Source organism: Perognathus longimembris, chromosome 5, assembly GCF_023159225.1.
Source record: "Perognathus longimembris pacificus isolate PPM17 chromosome 5, ASM2315922v1, whole genome shotgun sequence".
Taxonomy (NCBI): domain Eukaryota; kingdom Metazoa; phylum Chordata; class Mammalia; order Rodentia; family Heteromyidae; genus Perognathus; species Perognathus longimembris.
In genome coordinates, this window is record NC_063165.1 from 72,711,617 (window position 1) to 72,730,299 (window position 18,683).

The 18,683-nt window shown below is 42.1% G+C and overlaps 1 protein-coding gene across 1 annotated transcript in view; it reads left to right on the plus strand.

Moving 5' to 3' along the window:
- The window catches only part of Spata16 (spermatogenesis associated 16), a 193,677-nt gene that overhangs the window by 164,545 nt on the left and 10,449 nt on the right, over positions 1-18,683 (plus strand). Inside the window, exons 8-9 of the mRNA XM_048347111.1 lie at positions 3,259-3,423; positions 7,126-7,209. Coding sequence (XP_048203068.1) covers positions 3,259-3,423; positions 7,126-7,209 — 249 coding nt within the window. The remainder of the gene's footprint in view (positions 1-3,258; positions 3,424-7,125; positions 7,210-18,683) is intronic.

Sequence of the window (18,683 nt, forward strand, 5' to 3'; positions counted from 1 at the left end):
TCCTAGTTAGCCTTTGCTAGCTTTGGATGTTCAAGCTAGCTCCTTCACTTTTCATGATGTTATTCTTGTTTACTATCTTAAAGCAACAGCATTAAAACCTTCCTGTTGGCATTAGGTACTGATTTGCACCCTTTTTTTTTTTTTTACTTTGTCTTTCATAACTCCCCTCTCTGGCTTCTCTGAATCAATCACTTCCTGATAAACACAACAATTCAATGTGGGGGAAAGGGGAGCTAGTGACAATTAGCAGTCAACTATGTTCCTTCTGTTCCTTTGCTAGCATCTTATTCTTGTGGAGTGCTTCCTGCTTTGTTATGCATCCAACAATCAAGCTAACAAAGCCCAGCGGCCTGCCACTATTTTCATTTTCCTGATGTTTTGGAAAATTACACTAATAGATTATGTTCCCAAGCAGGCTGCAGTTGTTTCTGCTCTATACCACGTTCCTACAACTAGCCTCATTGTTTTCTTTTAAAGAAGGACAAAGAAGGCAATTTTTCTTCAGAAAGAAAACTGTTTCTCCCCCGCACCCCAACTAGCTTCCCTCGACTTGACGGAACAGGATGGCATTGTTTAGCTACACGTTTAAACTGAATGGTAGGCTAGCCATTTCGTCAATTCAGGCAAGGATCTCAAATCCACCATTTGCGATCCTCTTAGAGGTTTATAGATTTTCAAATCAACAGCTAATCAAGAAGAATAAATGAGCAAGAATAGAGACATTACTTGAATGGCACCGATTGGTATTAGGAAGAAATAAAGCAAATGCAGCGCACGGGTGCCTAGCCTTCCTTTATTTCCCTGATTCTACAAAAATGTCGGCTTCTAGAAGCTGCTATCAGTCAAAATGGAAGTGTGACATTTCAGAAAGTGACTTTCTAATTTCACGGGGAAGTTCAGATGATCTTCGGTCATGCTACTTTCTAACCATTTTTCTCTCTAGAGGAAAATCTCATTTAAGAAAGAAATCAAATGTCTGCTCTCTGATTTCTGAAGGAAGTCCTAGTTCCTATGTATCACTAATGAAGTTGGGCACCAGTGGTTCATGCCTGTAGTCCTGGCTACTCAGGAGGCTGAGACATAAGAATCATAGTTCAAAGCCAGCCTGAGCAAGAAAGTCCATAAGAGTCTTGTCTCCAATAAACTAGCAAAATCCTGGAAGTGAAGGTGTGGCTGAAATGGGACAATTCCAACCTTGAGTGAAAAATCTAGGCAGAGTGTGAAGCAAGCCCCAGTAATGGCACAATAAAAATAAATAAACAGGGCTGGGGATATAGCCTAGTGGCAAGAGTGCCTGCCTCGGATACACGAGGCCCTAGGTTCGATTCCCCAGCACCACATATACAGAAAACGGCCAGAAGCGGTGCTGTGGCTCAAGTGGCAGAGTGCTAGCCTTGAGCGGGAAGAAGCCAGGGACAGTGCTCAGGCCCTGAGTCCAAGGCCCACGACTGGCCAAAAAATAAAAATAAAAATAAATAAATAAATAAATAAATAAACAAACAAACAAAATGAGTGTTCACAGAGGAAAATAGCCCTTACCAGATATAAACCTATAAAAACTGTGGCTCGTCCTTAATCTTCTGTTTAAGATTTTTAAATACTTGGAGAGGCACCTATGTAGTTAATATTTCCAGTGCCAAAATGATGTGCTTTTCCCAGTGAAACTCAAGACACTGTTAACTGTCCAGCTAGCAAATAAGTCTAGGCATTCTGATGTAGATGGCCCAGGAAAGTTCTGGTCACACAGCCTTCTTCAAGCACCAGAGTGTGTAGTGCAAATGCCAGGCTAAGCCTTCCTGTAATTTTCTACTTGTTAGCACCCTCCACACCACAGAAATCTGCGGCAGAAGTCCCTTTTCTTGAAGATGACAATGGGAATTTTAGGATAAACTTTTTCTCTTGTATCAAGCTTATGCTTTTCAGAAAAGTAATTTCCCCTCTTCTGTGGGTAACTGTAGCCATTACTCTGGGGGAGCCACTGAAGTTGGGGGTCTGAGTTGTCCTATGGTAAGAAAGTTTAAAATACCATTGGTTCCTGGGAGTGGAAGGGAGGCAGCGTTCCTTATAGTTGTGCAGAGAACTTCAAGGTGGGTCATGCTAGCTGTGGAAATGGCTGAAGGAGCCAGAGTGAATTGCTACCAGTGGAAAAGACCATCCAAGGAGAACTGAAAGTGAAAGCAGAGCTGGTAGGCTTCATGTAAACTATCTGGGTAAACTGAATTCAATGAATGTGAGAATTGTCTTTGATACAAACAAAGCAATAGACAAGGTAAATAAAGCCACTTGCTATAGGAGAACACAGTCCTGTGAGAACTGTACTACAAGAGTACAAGGACAATTTTGGTTTGGGTTTGGTTTGGTTTTTTGCAATTTTTAATTTATTTTTGCTATCTTTAGTTGTACAAAGGGATTTCAATTGAACATGTCAGCTTATGAGCATCTTGATCAATACCATCCCGTCCATCATTTTCCCCCCATCTGCCTCAATCCCACCCTTAAGCTATCTGGTTCCATTTTCACATGGGTACATTGAATATTACGACTTCTTCACCCACCCTTCCTCTCTCCATTTGTCCACCCTCCCACATAGTGTAAGTTCTCAGCTTACTAGTATTCATATTACTAAACCATAAGTTCATTGTTCAAAACAGTTATACCATTGGGATACACCATGCTTCAGCTAATAATTGGTGTGATTTTGATCTAACTTCCACATATGAGAGAAAACAACACGTGTCCTTTGTCTCTCTGGCCTGACTAACTTCACTCAACTTTTTTTTTCAGGTCCATCCATTCCCCTGCAAGAGACATAATATCATTCTTACTAGTATTCACTTGTTGTACACTGGGGCAGGGAATTTCATTGTGACTTTTGTCTTCTTGCATATATAATCCAATCAGTCTCTCCTCCTCATTCTTCCTAGTTCCCCTCCCCCCTTCAATGGTTACACATACAATTTCAGTCTTGTCTTTACCTTCTGTCCTAGATCTTGAATGCAGAGTAACCAGCAAACCTGTCTCAACAGTCCTGCAAACAGGACTCCCTTTTATGTGCGTTCACCTACTTGACAGAAACAAATAGAACATTTTCTTTACAAAATGGAAGCAAGAAACATGTAGTTGTCCTTGATACTTTTGCTTAAAAAATATGCAACTATATGGTACCAAGCCCTGACTTCAGTCCCCGGGGAGAGGTCTGTTTCTGTGGCTTTGTTTGCAAACATGTCCTCTCTCTTTGTGTTCCACGTGTGAGAGCAGGGGAGCTGCTGCGGGTGCCCGGGTGTGATGGAGAAGTTGCACTATGCCAGCCTCCTGAGCCAGCTGCAGAGAGTCAAAGAGCAGTCCCAGGTGACCAATCAAGCCATGGCAGAGCTAGCCACCATTCCCTATCTGCAGGACATCAGTCAACAGGAGGCAGAACTGGTAAGTAAGTATTTTTGTTTTCTTTTAAGGCTTTTACAGGATCAGGGCCAGCAGAATGATAGCATCTGAAAAAAGAACTTTCAGGAAGCACCCCAATGAAGAAACTAGGAAGTGCGGGGGCGGGGGTGGGGGTGGTGGTGTCTGGTTATTATTGCTCACATAGACAAGTTCCCTTTTTTTTGTGTGTGTGTCATTCCTGGGGCTTGAACTCAGGGCCTGAGCACTGTCCCTGGCTTCACTTTTGCCCACAGCATCACTTCTGGCTATACAGATAGATAGATAGATAGATAGATAGATAGATAGATAGATAGATAGATAGATAGATAGATAGATAGATAGACAGATGTATATATGGTGCTGAGGAATTGAACCCAGAGCTTCATGTATACAAGGCAAACACTCTAGGCTATATTCCCAGCCCCACAAGTTCCCTTTTAATCTAGCAAGAACTTTGAGATTAGATAGATGGGTGGCAGGTAGATAAATAGTGACAGACACAAGTAGATAACAGATAGACAGACTGGGATGGGCTGATTATTCATATATTCATATTGTGAACCAAGCTTTTTGGTTAAAATTAAGTTCTACTCAACTGTTTCTTTTTTTTTTTTTTGCCAGTCCTGGGGCTTGGACTCAGGGCCTGAGCACTGTCCCTGGCTTCTTTTTGCTCAAGGCTAGCACTCTGCCGCTTGAGCCACAGCGCCACTTCTGGCCATTTTCTATATATGTGGTGCTGGGGAATTGAACCCAGGGCCTCATGTATATGGGGCAAGCACTCTTGCCACTAGGCCATATCCCCAGCCCCCTCAACTGTTTCTTAAACTCTAAGATATGTTAATGTGTGCTTCTCTTCTACGGAAAAGTGAGGGGACAAAAGAGATACATGTGTAGAAAACCAAGCCTAATGATCTTCAGAAGCTCTCAGGAGGCAGAGATCTGAGAATTGTGATTTGAAGCCAGCCCTGGCAGGAAAGTTTATGAGATATGAGACTTTTCTCTCTAACCACCAAAACTCTGGAAGTGGTGCTGTGGCTCAAGCGGTAGACGCTCTACTACTCTACCACTTGAGTCTCAAAAGCTCAAGTGAAAGAAAAGGCTAAAAGCATAAGGCCTTGAGTTCAAGTGCCAGTACTGGCACCCCCACAAAAAAGTGGTCTTTCACATTTTTCTTCTTCATCTTTAGCTTTATCATACACATCAACAATGCTGACAAATACACCCTAGACACTTAGATAAATAAATGAAGTATTATTTGGGGGGAGTAGAGGATGGAGTTAGTCAAAATAGCTGGTAGTATTTTGGTTTAAGCTGAATTTACTCAGAAAGCCAGACATTTCTGGCCTTGTTGCAGACTCAGTCAGAAACTAAAGGAATAGGTGACAGAAACAATCTTCAAACCAATGTGTGTGCTATAATCATAACAACTATTAGAAATCATAGTACCACATTTGAAAAACAATTATTGAACAATATGCTGTCAATTGAAAGAAATGTAAAATACACTCTATGTGGAGATCCTCATGTGTGGTCAGGAAAGACTCTTTACTTCAAAGCTATTTTTGAGAATAGCTAAAACTAATTATAGACCTGAATTGAATTCACATAGCAAGGATGAGAATAGACTAGACCAATTACCTATAATTTTCAGATAACCCAAGGAACCTTCCCTACATTTTAAAGATATATGTAATCATCTATAATGTTCATCTAAACCTGTTGAAAGTTTGTTAAATGCTGATATTCAGAGGAAGCAGGTGAAATGGTCTGCCTAGCCAAATAATAAATCTGTGCATACTCATGATGAAAATGATGACATAAGTCTATTAATCAAGGAATTACTGAGTCGAAACTGGCAATAATACTTCCTAAACTCTTACGGTTATGGGCAGGGGAACACCTAAGAGGCTAAATGTTTATTCTGTGTTCATGAGGCATTCAGGAGTACAGTTTTCAGAGTGCTCTCATAGCCAATTTAAGATGACTAATGTTTTTCTGAGATGAGAGAAAGCAAAGAAAATGTTAATTTAGAAAGCCAGCAAAATGCTAATCCAATCTTCCTGAAAAGCACATTTAAGATCAAAATGAAAAATACAGGGGAGTTCTCTTCGCTTAAGTCTGCTTAAGTACACATTGATGGAAATATTTATTTTTCACAATACACACAAAGAGCACAAAACTAGCATCACCAACACCCCTATCTAGTACACAATTTTTAGCAGCTAAAAGTTCTGAAAAATAAAATTTTATGGGATATTTTCATAATTTATATACCTACCATAAAAATATCCAAAAAAAAAAGATATAAAGGGAGGCAAAAAAAGATATAAAAGGAGGTACATTGCAAGCCAAACATTTTAGATGTTACTATCCAAGATTTCATCATCTTAAGTAATAGATTTTATGTTCCAACTTCCAAGCACAGCTTAACCTGAAAAACAAATCCTGGTAATAGCTCCTATAGTGATATATCAACCATGATTGCTCCGAAGGTGTTTAAGCAACAACTGTCTGCCTTCCTAACAAAACTCTACTGTATCTAAACTAAGACATAATCCAACAGTTCATACCATTTGGTGCTTATTTTGTACTTTCATTTTTAAAAAAAAATTAGCCCTTAAATGTCATAGGACTTGATGCAGCTTCAAGTATTGTTTACTTTTGTTTTCTTTTTTTGGGGTCTTGGTAGAAATACTGGGACTTGAACTCAGCATCAAGTTCTCCCTTAGCTTTTTCACTCAAGGCTAGCGCTCTACCACTTGAACCACACCTCCATTCCCATGTTTTTGCTGGTTAATTAGAGAAAAGTGTCTCAATACACTTCACTGCCCGGGCTGGCTTTAAACTGTGACACTCAGATCTCAGATTCCTGATTAGCTAGGATTACAGGTGTGAGCCAACCCATGCCCAGCTGGGTTTTGTGTGTGTGTGTGTGTGTGTGTGTGTGTGTGTGTGTGTGTGTGTGTGTGTGTGTATAGCCTGTAGCTATAGCCTGTAACCCAGGCTGCTCTTGAACTTGAGATTCCCCATTCTTCCTGGTGCTGGAATTCCAGGCATGCATCACCAAAATCAGCTTATAGAATAGTTTTCAATTGGAATAGTTCAAGTGGTTTGGGAGGATGGAGGAGCAAAGTGTGGTACGGTTAAAACTTGTCTTTCAATGGGGCCCAACACTTTAAAAAACAAAAACAAAAACTTGGTTACTTCAAATTTTTAACCAACAACGGTAAAAGAATTTAAATGAGTTAGATTCTTTAAGAGGCAATAAAACAGTGCAATTTTAGTATTGTCCTCTGGTGAGTTTTTACATCATGTCTGAAATTATGATACATTAGCCTCAGGAGAAAACATTAAAACGCGTTCATGTACAACATGCCATTTCCTGAGAGAATTAACTACGGCCTTCATTCTTTACAGCCCAAGTCTGTTGTGTGTTTTCCTTTCCACAAAACATCCACTCTTACTACATTAAAACCTACACATTGTCTACAAATTTGCAAGAAGAATCTTCACATTGTTTCAATATTTTATGTCTTCAGTAATGACTGAAGCAAGGATGAGGTGGCAGCATTCATGGTAGGGGGAGAAATGAGTAATAAAATCATCAGCGTACAAATGATTTTTTAATTAGGTTTTAATCTGTGTGTTTAGGGAAGTTACTTCTGCGTGAATTCCACAGTGATCATTTTTATCTTGGTGCCACAGCTGCAGTCCCTAATGGCGGACGCCATGGACACCCTTGAAGGAAAGAGGAGCGACGAGGAACGTGTCTGGAATACAATCCAAAAGGTAAACTTTGAGTGCCAGAAAACAAACCAAAAAAAAAAAAAAAAAAAAAGCATATTATTCTCAAAGAAAATGTCCACCTGGCTCAAATCTGTTTAGAAGATTTCTTTTTAAGAATGGAAGCTCTTTGGGATGCTTTCTGTTTTCTTTTTTTTTTTTCTTTTTAAGTCAATGCAGTCCCCTCTCTCCCTCACCCTCTTCTCTCTTTCCCTCCTTCCCTCCCTGACAGTGTCACCAAAATCAGATATGTATGTATTTAATCTCCTTCCTCTTGGCTGCTTCCTTTCCAACAGACTGTGGTCACATGCTTTCACAATTCTTCTTCATGATCACTCTCATGTTCATATTCTGTTGAAACAATCAGCTTCTTGGTTATTTGTAAAGACCATCTGTAAAGGCTGTTAGCCTGTGTTTGAGCCCATTTCCCCAACTCTTTCCCCCATTTTTGTCACTTGATGACTACATTTCAGTGAAAGACAAAGGAACCATTTGTGGGTGTCTTGCTGGAGGAGGATCAGTAGGGTGCTTCTTCTGTAAGCACCACCTCCTTGGTCACTGGAGTCTAAGTGCAATAAACAAGGAGAATTACATGGCCTCAAACACTTAGGCAACTTTCACGAATCTCTGGGTCACTCCGGAAATATAGGAGGGTCTCCAGCTCAGTGTAGTAAATTCGAATCCATCAGCCTCCTCTTGTCATTGGCAAGAACCTACCAAAAAAAAAAAAAAAAAAAAAAACACAACTTACTGGGAGATGTAAGAGGCCCAGAGCAAAGAAGACATTGGCTGTAAGAGACAATGGCCACCCTGAAGGGTTCTGGTGCATCTTCCCAAACAACACAGAAGTCCTGTGACATACTCAGAACGCCAAATCAACAGAACTCAGCAAATAAACATTGAATATCTGTTGTGCTAGAAAGGACCTTAGGTGTTTGGGATGCTGTGCTAGGAAAGGCAGACACAGCAGGGGCCTCGCCAGCTGGACAGCTGCTGAAATGTTTACTGAGTAAAAGCAGATGTTCAGTGACCTATGGAAACAGATGGCAAAAGAAGAGCCTAGTCTAGGGGGTCAGAAAAGCCATCTCTGAGAATGTGATATTTATATAACACTTAAAGGATTTGGGGTAGTTATACAGGTGAAGGAAGAGATTTCCAAAGGAAACTGCTCCAAGAATCTAAAGAAGTATGGCTCATAGAAAACTGACACACACAAAGAAGTAAAGAGGATGTTTCCAAATGAAGTCCAGAGGCAAGAGAAGTCAAATCAGAAAGACTTGTGAAGTGAATTAAGGGTTTAGAATGTTTCCCAGTATATTTACCTAGAAAATGGTTTCTAAGACATTGTTAGTCATGTGGCACAAACGGGTTGAAGGGCTCCAGAAATGTGGGGTGATGATCTTCCAGGGAAGACGTGATGGTGGGTTGCTCTGGAGTGGGGGCACAGAGGAGACGTGCAGACAACTTTGAGAAGTAGTCAAGAAAACATGGCTGTCACCCTGCTCAGTGGTGGGATCTGGGAGGCAAGAAAACAGACAAAGTGAAGAATGGTGCCAAGATCTTTGCTCAAGCAATCAGGCAAGGTATAGGGAGATGTTTGCTGGTGCCATTTAGTAGGAAGGAAATCACAGGTGCAGCTTCTGGCGAAGAATATAAACTCTTTTCAAGAGAACAGCCAGAAGACAGAAACCACACCTGATACTGGAATGAAAATTGAATCTACATAATGGTTAACTAACGATGACGTTGTTAATTAGGTAACTGAAAATGGGAAGGAATAAAAAAAATGTTAAAGTTATGGTGGATGCATTCAAAGAACACAAATACCAAGCAAGAAGTTGGATGACAAAAACGTAGACTCCCAGAGCTGGGGCTCAGGTGCCTCCTGGAAGGGGTCACTCCGCTGCCCCTAAGGCCTGTGCACACACAAGGAGGAGGTGCGTGGCTGGGACGCAGATCTCCAAGGAGGGCCTTACACCACTCATGGTGTGGGGAGTGAGGTGAGGAAGAGTGGATGCGTTCTGTAACTTTTGGAAAAGCTGGCTTCAACCACTACTACAGAAAACAATGTATGTTTCTGGGTTGAGGTAGGTTTTCTGTAGAGAGGCTTGCAGGCACTTCCCGGCAGGCAGAAATAAACAGGAAGCAGAGAGAACGGAAGACTTTTCTTCCTCCTCTGTTGACAAAGACTAAAGGTTGGCAAAGTCAAAATGGAACTTAACGAGGGCCAGCCCAGCATCATAGCCAATGACAGAAAGGTGGGTTTGATTGAGGGGCTCCAAGTTCATAATTGGCACAAAAATTGCACTGAGCTTAGAGGCTGGCAAGATACCCAAGAAGGAATATAAATGCTGGAAACTTCTAATAAAGATTCAAGAGGAAGGGGAGTGGCAGGGAGACTGAGTGACTATAAAGATTTCTCCGTCACTGGCCAGTCACTGAAAAAGAATATAAGATTCAGAAAAGAGAACTTGGTGAACATTTCAAACCTAGGAAGAGAAATCCACAGAGGATACTAAGAAAGGATTTAAGTTAGCCATTAAGCAAATCCAATGATGAAGATGTCAAGCAATGAATCAAATCTATTTGTTGGCTATAGCAATAGTTGATTATAGAAATACAGAACAGAGGGCAGCAAGCCACAATATACAGGTCATATCCAGCACACCCACCTACTTTATAAGTAAATTTTACTGATACAGCCATGCCACTCATTTACATGTTGTCTGGATGAACTTGGCCCAGTTTGGTAGTTGCTATAAACCACTTATAATGGCTCACAAACTCTGAAATATTTACTACCTAGTACTATAAAGAAAAAGATGGCCTCATCCTTCCTGGAAGTATTTGCATTTTGTATAGTGAATATTTATTTTTAAAAATCTAAGGGATACTAGAGCAGCAGTCCAGTTATTAAGTTCTGAGAACCAGCCAGAAAAGGTGGAGGAAGACAGATGGACATCTGTCAACATCCCACAAATAGCTACTTACTCTCAGCGTGTGTAATTATTGTGATGTTCCTAGAAGCACTTGGCCTATTGTCCCTTATTCTAGTTATCAATTGCCATGTAATCATTGTAAATGCTTTGGTTGGAAGAAACATTTTAATATTACCTCTGGTACCTATAGTTTGGCCAGATTTTTCTATAAGTGGTTCTTGGTTACTATGGAATGCCTGCAGTGCTGTGAAGGCTAAAACGATGCACCCTCCAAGATGGCTGACTCACAAACACTATGGCTGAGGCCAGTGACTGGATTGCCTAATTATGACCTCTCCATGTGAATGAGGCTTCAAATTGCATCACCACTGGGTCTCATGAAGCATTATTTCACAACAGAAAGGAAGGAGAAACCATTCATCATCTTTAGTCTCAGAACTGGTGTGGGCCATTTCCAATATATTCTGTTATATTATGACTCACCAAAGCAGTCATAAGCCAGACTAGATTCAAAGGGCTGGAAGAACACATTGAATATACCCCAGTATTAGGAAAAAATGTGCTATGTGCATTTGGCAATGGACTGAGATGATGGCAGCCATCTTGGAGAGGAGGTACCGCAGAAGAATGGCTCAGGGTCTCTGACTTGGAACTTACCTTGAGGGAAGCAGACATGACATACACAGCATGGCAAAGCCAAGGCCCCTCAGACCTGCAAGACTGTAACAAAGCCCCAGGACTCAGGACTCTGCACCCCTGCTTGTCTAGAGTAACTCTCAGAACAGCCAATCTCTTCAGATTAAAAGCCCAGGTAATGATCATAGCTTTCTAAATGGAAGCTCCTGAGAGGTCTTTAGGAAGATGTGAATGGGAAAGAAACAGGGCGCCAAATTTTTCCCAAGGGCTTTTAATTTGTCTAATGTGACTCTACAAAAGATGATCCTATCACTTTCAGACAATTCAGTAGCAAGTTAAGTAATTTCCTTTTAGTACTATAGAGTTAATTAGTGTGTTCAGAGGGGGAAATATATATTTTTTAAAGAAAAAAACTAATTGTACAAGTTACACTGAGTTCTGAACTCACTGAAAGTAGATGCCAGAATCACCACCTCTGAGATCTGTTATCTGTAATAGAAACAGCTGTTCCACCTAATGAAAACACTGGAAATATTCATCTGAAGCAGCAGAACTATAGCAGAAGCTCCTAGTACCACGTAGTTAAGTGTTCTATCAAAATCCCCATTACCTAACCCAATTTTCTGTGATCTACTCTGTGAGAGGTCCATAGGAAAAAAAAATGATCAGAATGAAATCTGATTCATGAGTATAACCGCCTGTCTACACTTCTGTCTTCTGTGAAGTTTCTCTAAGAACCCAGAAAGAAAGAGAAAGAAACAGATGTGTTTTTCTTGGTTAGCCAGAATTGAAGCATCTTCCTTTATAGAGTTTTAGGAAAGTGGTAGTGACTTTTGTTTGGCTTTGCAATATTTTTTAATAGTCATTCACTTAAGAAAGATGTGTTCATGTGGGATTGATTAGCTAGGCAGATACAAAAATAGGCAAAATTATGGCCAAAAAGTTACACTAGCTTGTGTTAGATAAGCCACAGTGTATTTCATTAAAAATATCACATTCTGCTTAATTTTATTCTAGAACAAAAATACCTGAAAAGGGACGCAATTGGAATATTCTACAGGTCTTGTTGATTGTGCCTTCAGCTAAAATGTTCTAGGTACCTATTCTGTGCCAGACATCATCCTAGACTTTGTAGAGGTAGCATGAAAAAAAAAAGTCATGTTTGCTATGTCTACCTACTACCAAAGCAGACAGTAAACTACCTAAAGAAATGCAGATGTGCTATATGCCAACAAACATCATGGGAGAATATATCATGGTGGGAAAATGCAAGTGCCACATTGCGGGGAGTGGGGGGCGGAGAATGCAAATATCTGGATTTGGATACCTCCTAAATAAAGGACACAGCAAATATAGAACCCCAAGTGTGTCCCACATTTGCAAAGGCATCAAGCAGGGCAGAGTGAGCAGAATAGAATAAATAAGAGTAAAAAGCCCATGCTGGTGGGTCACGCCTGTAATCCCAGCTACTCAGGAGGCTGAGATCTGAGGATCAAAGTTTAATGCCAGCCTGCACAGGGATGTCTGTGAAAGTCTCACCTACGAAAATATACCAAAAGAGCCAGAAGTAGGGTTCTGACTTAAGTGGTAGAACTTCAGCCTTGAGCAAAAGACAAAAAAGGAGAAAAAAAAACTAAAGACAGCTTACAGGCCCTGAGTTCAAGCCCCTGTTTAGTCTTCTTAATAACAACAACAACAATAATAATAATAATTTGTTAAAACAGTATCAAAAGACTTTGCGCAGGCTTTGCGAAAGCCAAACACACTGTAAGCTATAAGGGTGAGGACAAGGTTGAAGAGGCAAGGGATGGGCAGGAAAATTAGTTAGAAGGCTACTGCAACAATTCAGGAGAGTGATAACTGTGGCATGATCCTAAGCCAAATGCTAATGTGGTGAGAACGGTGAACTTGTAATCTCTATTCAGACGGGAAAGACTTATTTAGAGAGAGGCTAGTATTGCAAGACAAGCAAACACAAACACTCTGAACTCATAATTGAGAGACGAATTAGGCCTGTCACGCAGCTGGTCAGAAGCCACTTCCTTTCTCTGAGCCTTGGTTTTCTCATTTGTAAAACTGCCATATTACACTCGAAGATTCTAAGTCTTTTCCCAGCTCTGAATGAATGTGTCTTCTGAAGGCTAGACCATGAAAATAACAGAATGAGAGTTTAGTGCATTAGAGTTTATAATGTGATGTTTCCTATTCATTTTAAAATGTACCCACTTACCTATCCCATCAAGTTAAGCAAATAGAGACAGAGATAGAGAGAAGTTTAGCAATTTGCCTGAAATCACACAGATGAGTAAATGATGGAGCCAGGGCTCCATCTGACTTTAGAGCCTACTCTATTTCTTCAGAAGCCTGATATTTGTGCTCCCGTGCCTGAGTGAGATGATTCTTGTTGAATGAAGGCTGAACATTCAAGTGTGAGGCCAATAAAGAATTAAGATGGCCTCCAAGTGAAATAGAGTTGGGCCACAAACCCGCCTACTTTGTCTTCAGGTCTTAAAATTAAGTTCCTCCCATCTGAGCCAGCAGATCACTAAGGGAGTTTCCATGTGGTCTCTCCTTGTGACCTGCTTCTACAGGACCCTTCTTCTTTGTTTCCCATCTTAAAGAAGCCTAGTCCACAAATCCCTGACTGTAAACTCCACAGCCAGCGAGCTGCAGCCTTCTGAGAAACACAATATGTCCCCCGCCATCACCCAGCAGACTCTGATTTTGTGTTGTTTACACCCTCTGAGTCTCGGCTAGCACTGAAGTTCTCTGAACCAGGCCTGAAGACAAATAGAAAGTGGGGTCTTCAATGGAGAGGGGAAAGGTGGGCAAGCACAGTTGTGATAGTCAACATACATATGTGAAAATGGAGCCAGACAGATGGAGGGCATTGAGGGGTTGGGAGAGATGGGGGAGAATGGTGTTAAAAGTGGCATTGACCAACATTCATTGAACTCACAAATTGACATGCTGAATTGAAATCCCTTTAGACAACTTCTTAAAGGGTGTGTGTGTGTGTGTCCTGGGGCCTGAACTCAGGGCCTGGGTTTTTTTTGTTTGTGTGGTTGTGGTTTTTGCTCAAGGCAAAAAATACTGGCCTTAAGCTTTTCTTGGTCACAGCTGATGTTCTACTACTTGAGCCACAGCTTGACTTCTGGGGTTTATTATTATTATTATTATTACTAATTGGAGATAAAAGTTTCATGGGCTTTCTTGCCCAGGTTGGCATCAAGCCATGATACCCATTTCACAGACTCCTGAGTAGATAGGATTACAGGATGAGCCACCAGCACCCTGCTTAAGGAGGAGGAAGAGGAAGAGAAAGAGGAAGAGGAGGAGGAGGAGGAGGAGAAGCAGGAGGAGGAGGAGGAGGAGGAGGAGGAGGAGGAGGAGGAGGAGGAGGAGGAGGAGGAGGAGGAGGAGGAGGAGGAGGAGGAGGAGGAGGAGGAGGAGAGGAGGAGGAGGAGGAGGAGGAGGAAGAGGAGGAGGAGGAGGAGATGAAAGAAGAAGATGAAGAGGAAGAAAGAAGAAGAGGAAGAAGGAAGCTTAGGAAGAAGGAGGAGGAGAAAGAAGAAGAAGAGGAGAGGAGGGAGGATGCAGTATCTTAGCCACCACCCAGGATTCGCACCCACAACAAGAAAGTCACCAGCACTCAGTCAATTGGGCTAGGAGTCTTTATTTAGCTGTGCACAGTGTCTGCTCGCCACCATTGGGATGGGAAAGAATAGCAATGAGCCACCGCAGGGTAGGGTTTCTTAAGGTAGAAGCTATGCATTCTACAGGGGTAGAGCAAGTCACACACGGGTTAAGCAAGCCGTTTACAGAACCAGAATTTTGCGGTCAGGCTGACCTAATATCAACTGTATTTTAACAATTCTTCCATGTTTCCCTAATATCAACTAAGCAAGCATGAGCGGGCTAAAACAATTGAGTACTCAATCATAAGTGAACCAACCTGACAGTAACCATGGCATTTCTGTAACTACTACTATGGTTGCTACCTAACAGAGAGAAACAAGGGCTACACGTATTTTTAAATGCCAAACTACAAGGAACTAGTCTCACAGGTGGGGGTGCAGCTCTCTAGCCTAGAGTCACCAAAGAGTTATAGAAGCTAAGAGTAAAGTCTAAGACTGAAATTTTACAAGCCCTATTGTTTCTAGGAGCTGGGGGGGGAGGGTTTTCACAGAGGAGAGGGATGGGAGAGGAGGAGAAGGAGGAAGAAAAGGGAGAAGGAGGGGAAAGAAGGAGGAGGAGGAGGAGGAGGAGGAGGAGGAGGAGGAGGGAGGAGGAGGAGGAGGAGGAGGAGGAGGAGGGAGGGGGAGGAGGAGGAGGGAGGAGGGAGGAGGGAGGAGGGAGGAGGGAGGAGGGAGGAGGGAGGAGGGGAGGGAGGAGGGAGGAGGGAGGAGGGAGGAGGGAGGAGGGAGGGGAAGAAGAAGAAGGATGAAGATGACTGTAATCCTACTCAGGAGGCTGAAATCTGAGAACTGTGGATCAAAGCCAGTCTGGGCAGAAAAGTCTGTGAGACTTTTTTATCCAATTAACCACCAGAAAATAGGAAGTGGTGCTGTAGTTCAAATGGGTAGAGCGTTAACCTTGAGTGAGAAGCTCAGAGATGCTGTCCAGGCCCTGATTTTAATTAAGCTTCACTACTGACCAAAAAGAAAAGAAACAGAAGAAGAGGAGGGGGAAGAAGGGGAGAAAGAAAAAGAGGTCTTGAAAAACCTGTGCCAACTGTCAAGTCAGAATGCCTATTTCTTCTCTCCAAGAATCAGACATTTATTCAACATTGTCCACAACACAGAAGAGAGATACTCACCCTTCTTTTACAAAGCCTAAATATCATGGAAAAGATTGGAATTGAACCAGAGTTAACATAAAAGATATGTTTTCTTTTGCTCTGCCTCTAGAACCCTGCTTTGAGATTGAGAAGAAAAACTAAATTTTGGTATTTTAAAAGCAACAAGAGGAATGCATTAATGTGGAATCACAGACCTGCAAATGTTCATGAGGAGAAACTGCTGCTTTACATTTTCATCCAGTAGTATAGACGCATCAAAAGAATCAATGAATCTACCTCATGCAGTAGATGTGGCTATCTAAATCATCCATATGAACATTTGCAAAATGATTTACCATTGTGTGTGTGTGTGTGTCTGTGTGTGTTTGTGTGTGTGTGTGCACCAGTCCTAGAGCTGTCCCTGAGTTTTTCTGCTCAAGGCTAACATTCTACCACTTGAGCCACAGCACCACTTCCTTGGGTTTTTTGGTGGTTAATTGGAGAAAAGAGAAAGAGCCTCATGTACTTTCCTGTTTGAGCAACCTTCCAAGCACCCCCCACAGAGCTCAGCCTCCAGAGTAACTAGTATTATAGATGAGAGCCACTGGCATCTGGCTGAAAATTATTTACCTTTTCATGCTCCTTTTTTTAATCTCAACATCTTGAGTTATAAATCATCCTCATGTTACCATACAGAAGTTTTCATTGACACGCTAATTGGCCTTGTCAATGAAAGTATGAAAGAATCCCACGAGACCCCAGCAACTGTGTTCTGTGGAAGACAAATCACTAAATGGGAGAATATGAATTTAGGAACCAGGGCAGCTGGTTAGGGAGGGAGCAAGAAGAGCAAATTAGGCCCTTTTGTTTACTTTCCACATCAGCATTCAAACCTGAATCCTTCCAGAAACTCTTCAGAGCCAGCTTGCATACACAGCACTATCCTTCACGGCCCAGTCATTCGAGCTGACTAGTAGGGGTTGGGTTAATACTTCGGGATGGACTACTGTCTTTTCAAAGATTCAGCAGCCTATAGCTCATTTGCAAAGCAGTTTTTTCCTCCAGCAATCAGGCTTTTCCTGTGTGTCTTGCTCTTTAAGGAGTCTCCACAGATTTATTACAATTTCATTGTGAAGCTTGCAGCTTCTGGTTATGAGCTTCCTCATTAGCATATCCCTAAATTCCTTTACAGTGTGGGTTCCAGGCCTTGCCAGAGCAGCTCTGCCCAAGGGTGATGCCAGTGGAGCAGGGAAACGGAAGTGCCTTGCTTGCTGACCAAGGAAATGGGCTAGGGACAGACAGGAAGAAGGATGAGGCCCAAAGAGTTGAACCAAGGCCAGGTGTCCAGGATAAGGCATTGGAACTCTGGAACGAATTGTGTCTGGGCCAATCAGTCGGTATCCAGGCTAGCCCCTCTAGTAGAGGCGCCTCTACCCAACTCCTGAAAAACCCCAGGCCCTGGTCCAATGCTGGAAAGGAGAGGACCTCCTTCTTTTAATCTTACAAGCAGAACACCAAGGCCACCCTGAAGAGTGGAGAATCAGCTACCTCCTGAGCACAGTGCTGTAGTTCACATCGAGGTGATGAATTTCAATTAGCTCTTAAACCAACCTCTTCCTCCTTTGACTAGAAGGCTCAAAGGATGGAGGTAAATTTGTTGTGCTGTCAGTTTCCCACCCTTTTGACAAAAATGCATGATATCATCAACTTAATAAGGGATGAAGTGCATTTTGATCCAGAGTTTCAAGAGTTTTGGTCCACGATGGCTTGGCACTTGGCTACTGGCTGCACGGCAGAGAAGGTCAGTTCATAAACTGACGTGCGGAACTGAAGCCTTTGTAGAACTACTTAAGGATTTTTTTAATTAAAATAATAGTAATATCACCAAGTTTGGACCAAAGCTTCAACAAATGGGTCTTCGAGGAACCATTCTAGATCTAAACTGTAACATTTATGAAGCGTTTCCTGTATCAGCGTTTGCTTATCACTCCTCTCCCACCTGTGCGTGGCCTGGCCTCAAAAGCCAGGAACACCACTTCTCCCTCCTTTCTTAGCTGGAAACGGTGTCTTCTAAAACCTTGAAGATTTGGCAAGAAATTTCTGCAGCAGAAGTCAAATCACAGCATTATCCTAATCTAGGGAGCATGGCCCCGGGCACTTAGCCATTCTTCAACAGGGGCTTATCGAGGTGCAGACGAAGCTCATCTACCGTTGTACCTACGGACCTAATAAAACACTGCTATCCGACAAATTATCAGTCCAGTCTCAAGCTTGCTTTGGATCAACTATCAGAACAGGAACAAGCCAAAGAGACATTCATTGCAGATTAAATAGGTTAATGATGATGACAAATATTATCAGTTATTATTGTTGTTCCTTCTCACTCTTTGTAGCAGGCACTGGATACAAACAACAGCTATATTGTTATGTCTCCTTTGAAATATGGGGAGAGAGAGCTCTTGAGAATTAAGCAAGAAGCAAACCCAAGCTTGCAGTGTCAGGGTTTGGTCTTGAACCAGACTTGTTTGAATCAAATGCTCTAGTAGTAGTCACTAGCTGGAATACTTATATTAAGTAAATGTGTAAGTCAGTATGCACCCAACAACACTGCCTGTCCCGAGCTCAGATTCTGGAAGAAGCCAGTGAGAACAACTTTGGAGTCTTTGCTTTTGGCAGTGACTGCGTAGAGACATCAGAGGCTGTGGAAGGCATCTTTCGCTGAATCACAGCCGACTGCCCTCGGCTTATCCCTAACCACTGCTGGAGGGTCCCGGATGCCTGGCCAGATTTGAACCTTAAACACCCACAGCTCCTCTCTGAATTGTACTGCTCTATTGCCCTCCTCAGATCTCTTCCTTCCATCTGAAGCTTGTGTGGAATGGCAGGAGAACTGGTGCTTGAACTCATGGCCTGGGCGCTATCTCTGAACTTTTTAGCTCAAGGCTAGTGTTCTACCAGTTGAGCCACAGCTCTACTTCTAGCTTTTTTTTTTTTTAATGGTTAATTGGAGGTAAGAGTCTCATAGAATTTCCTGCCTGGGCTGGTTTTGATCCAAGATCCTCAAATCTCTGCCTCCTGAATAGTTAGGATTACAGGCGTGAGCCACCAGTTTCTGGCTGATTTGC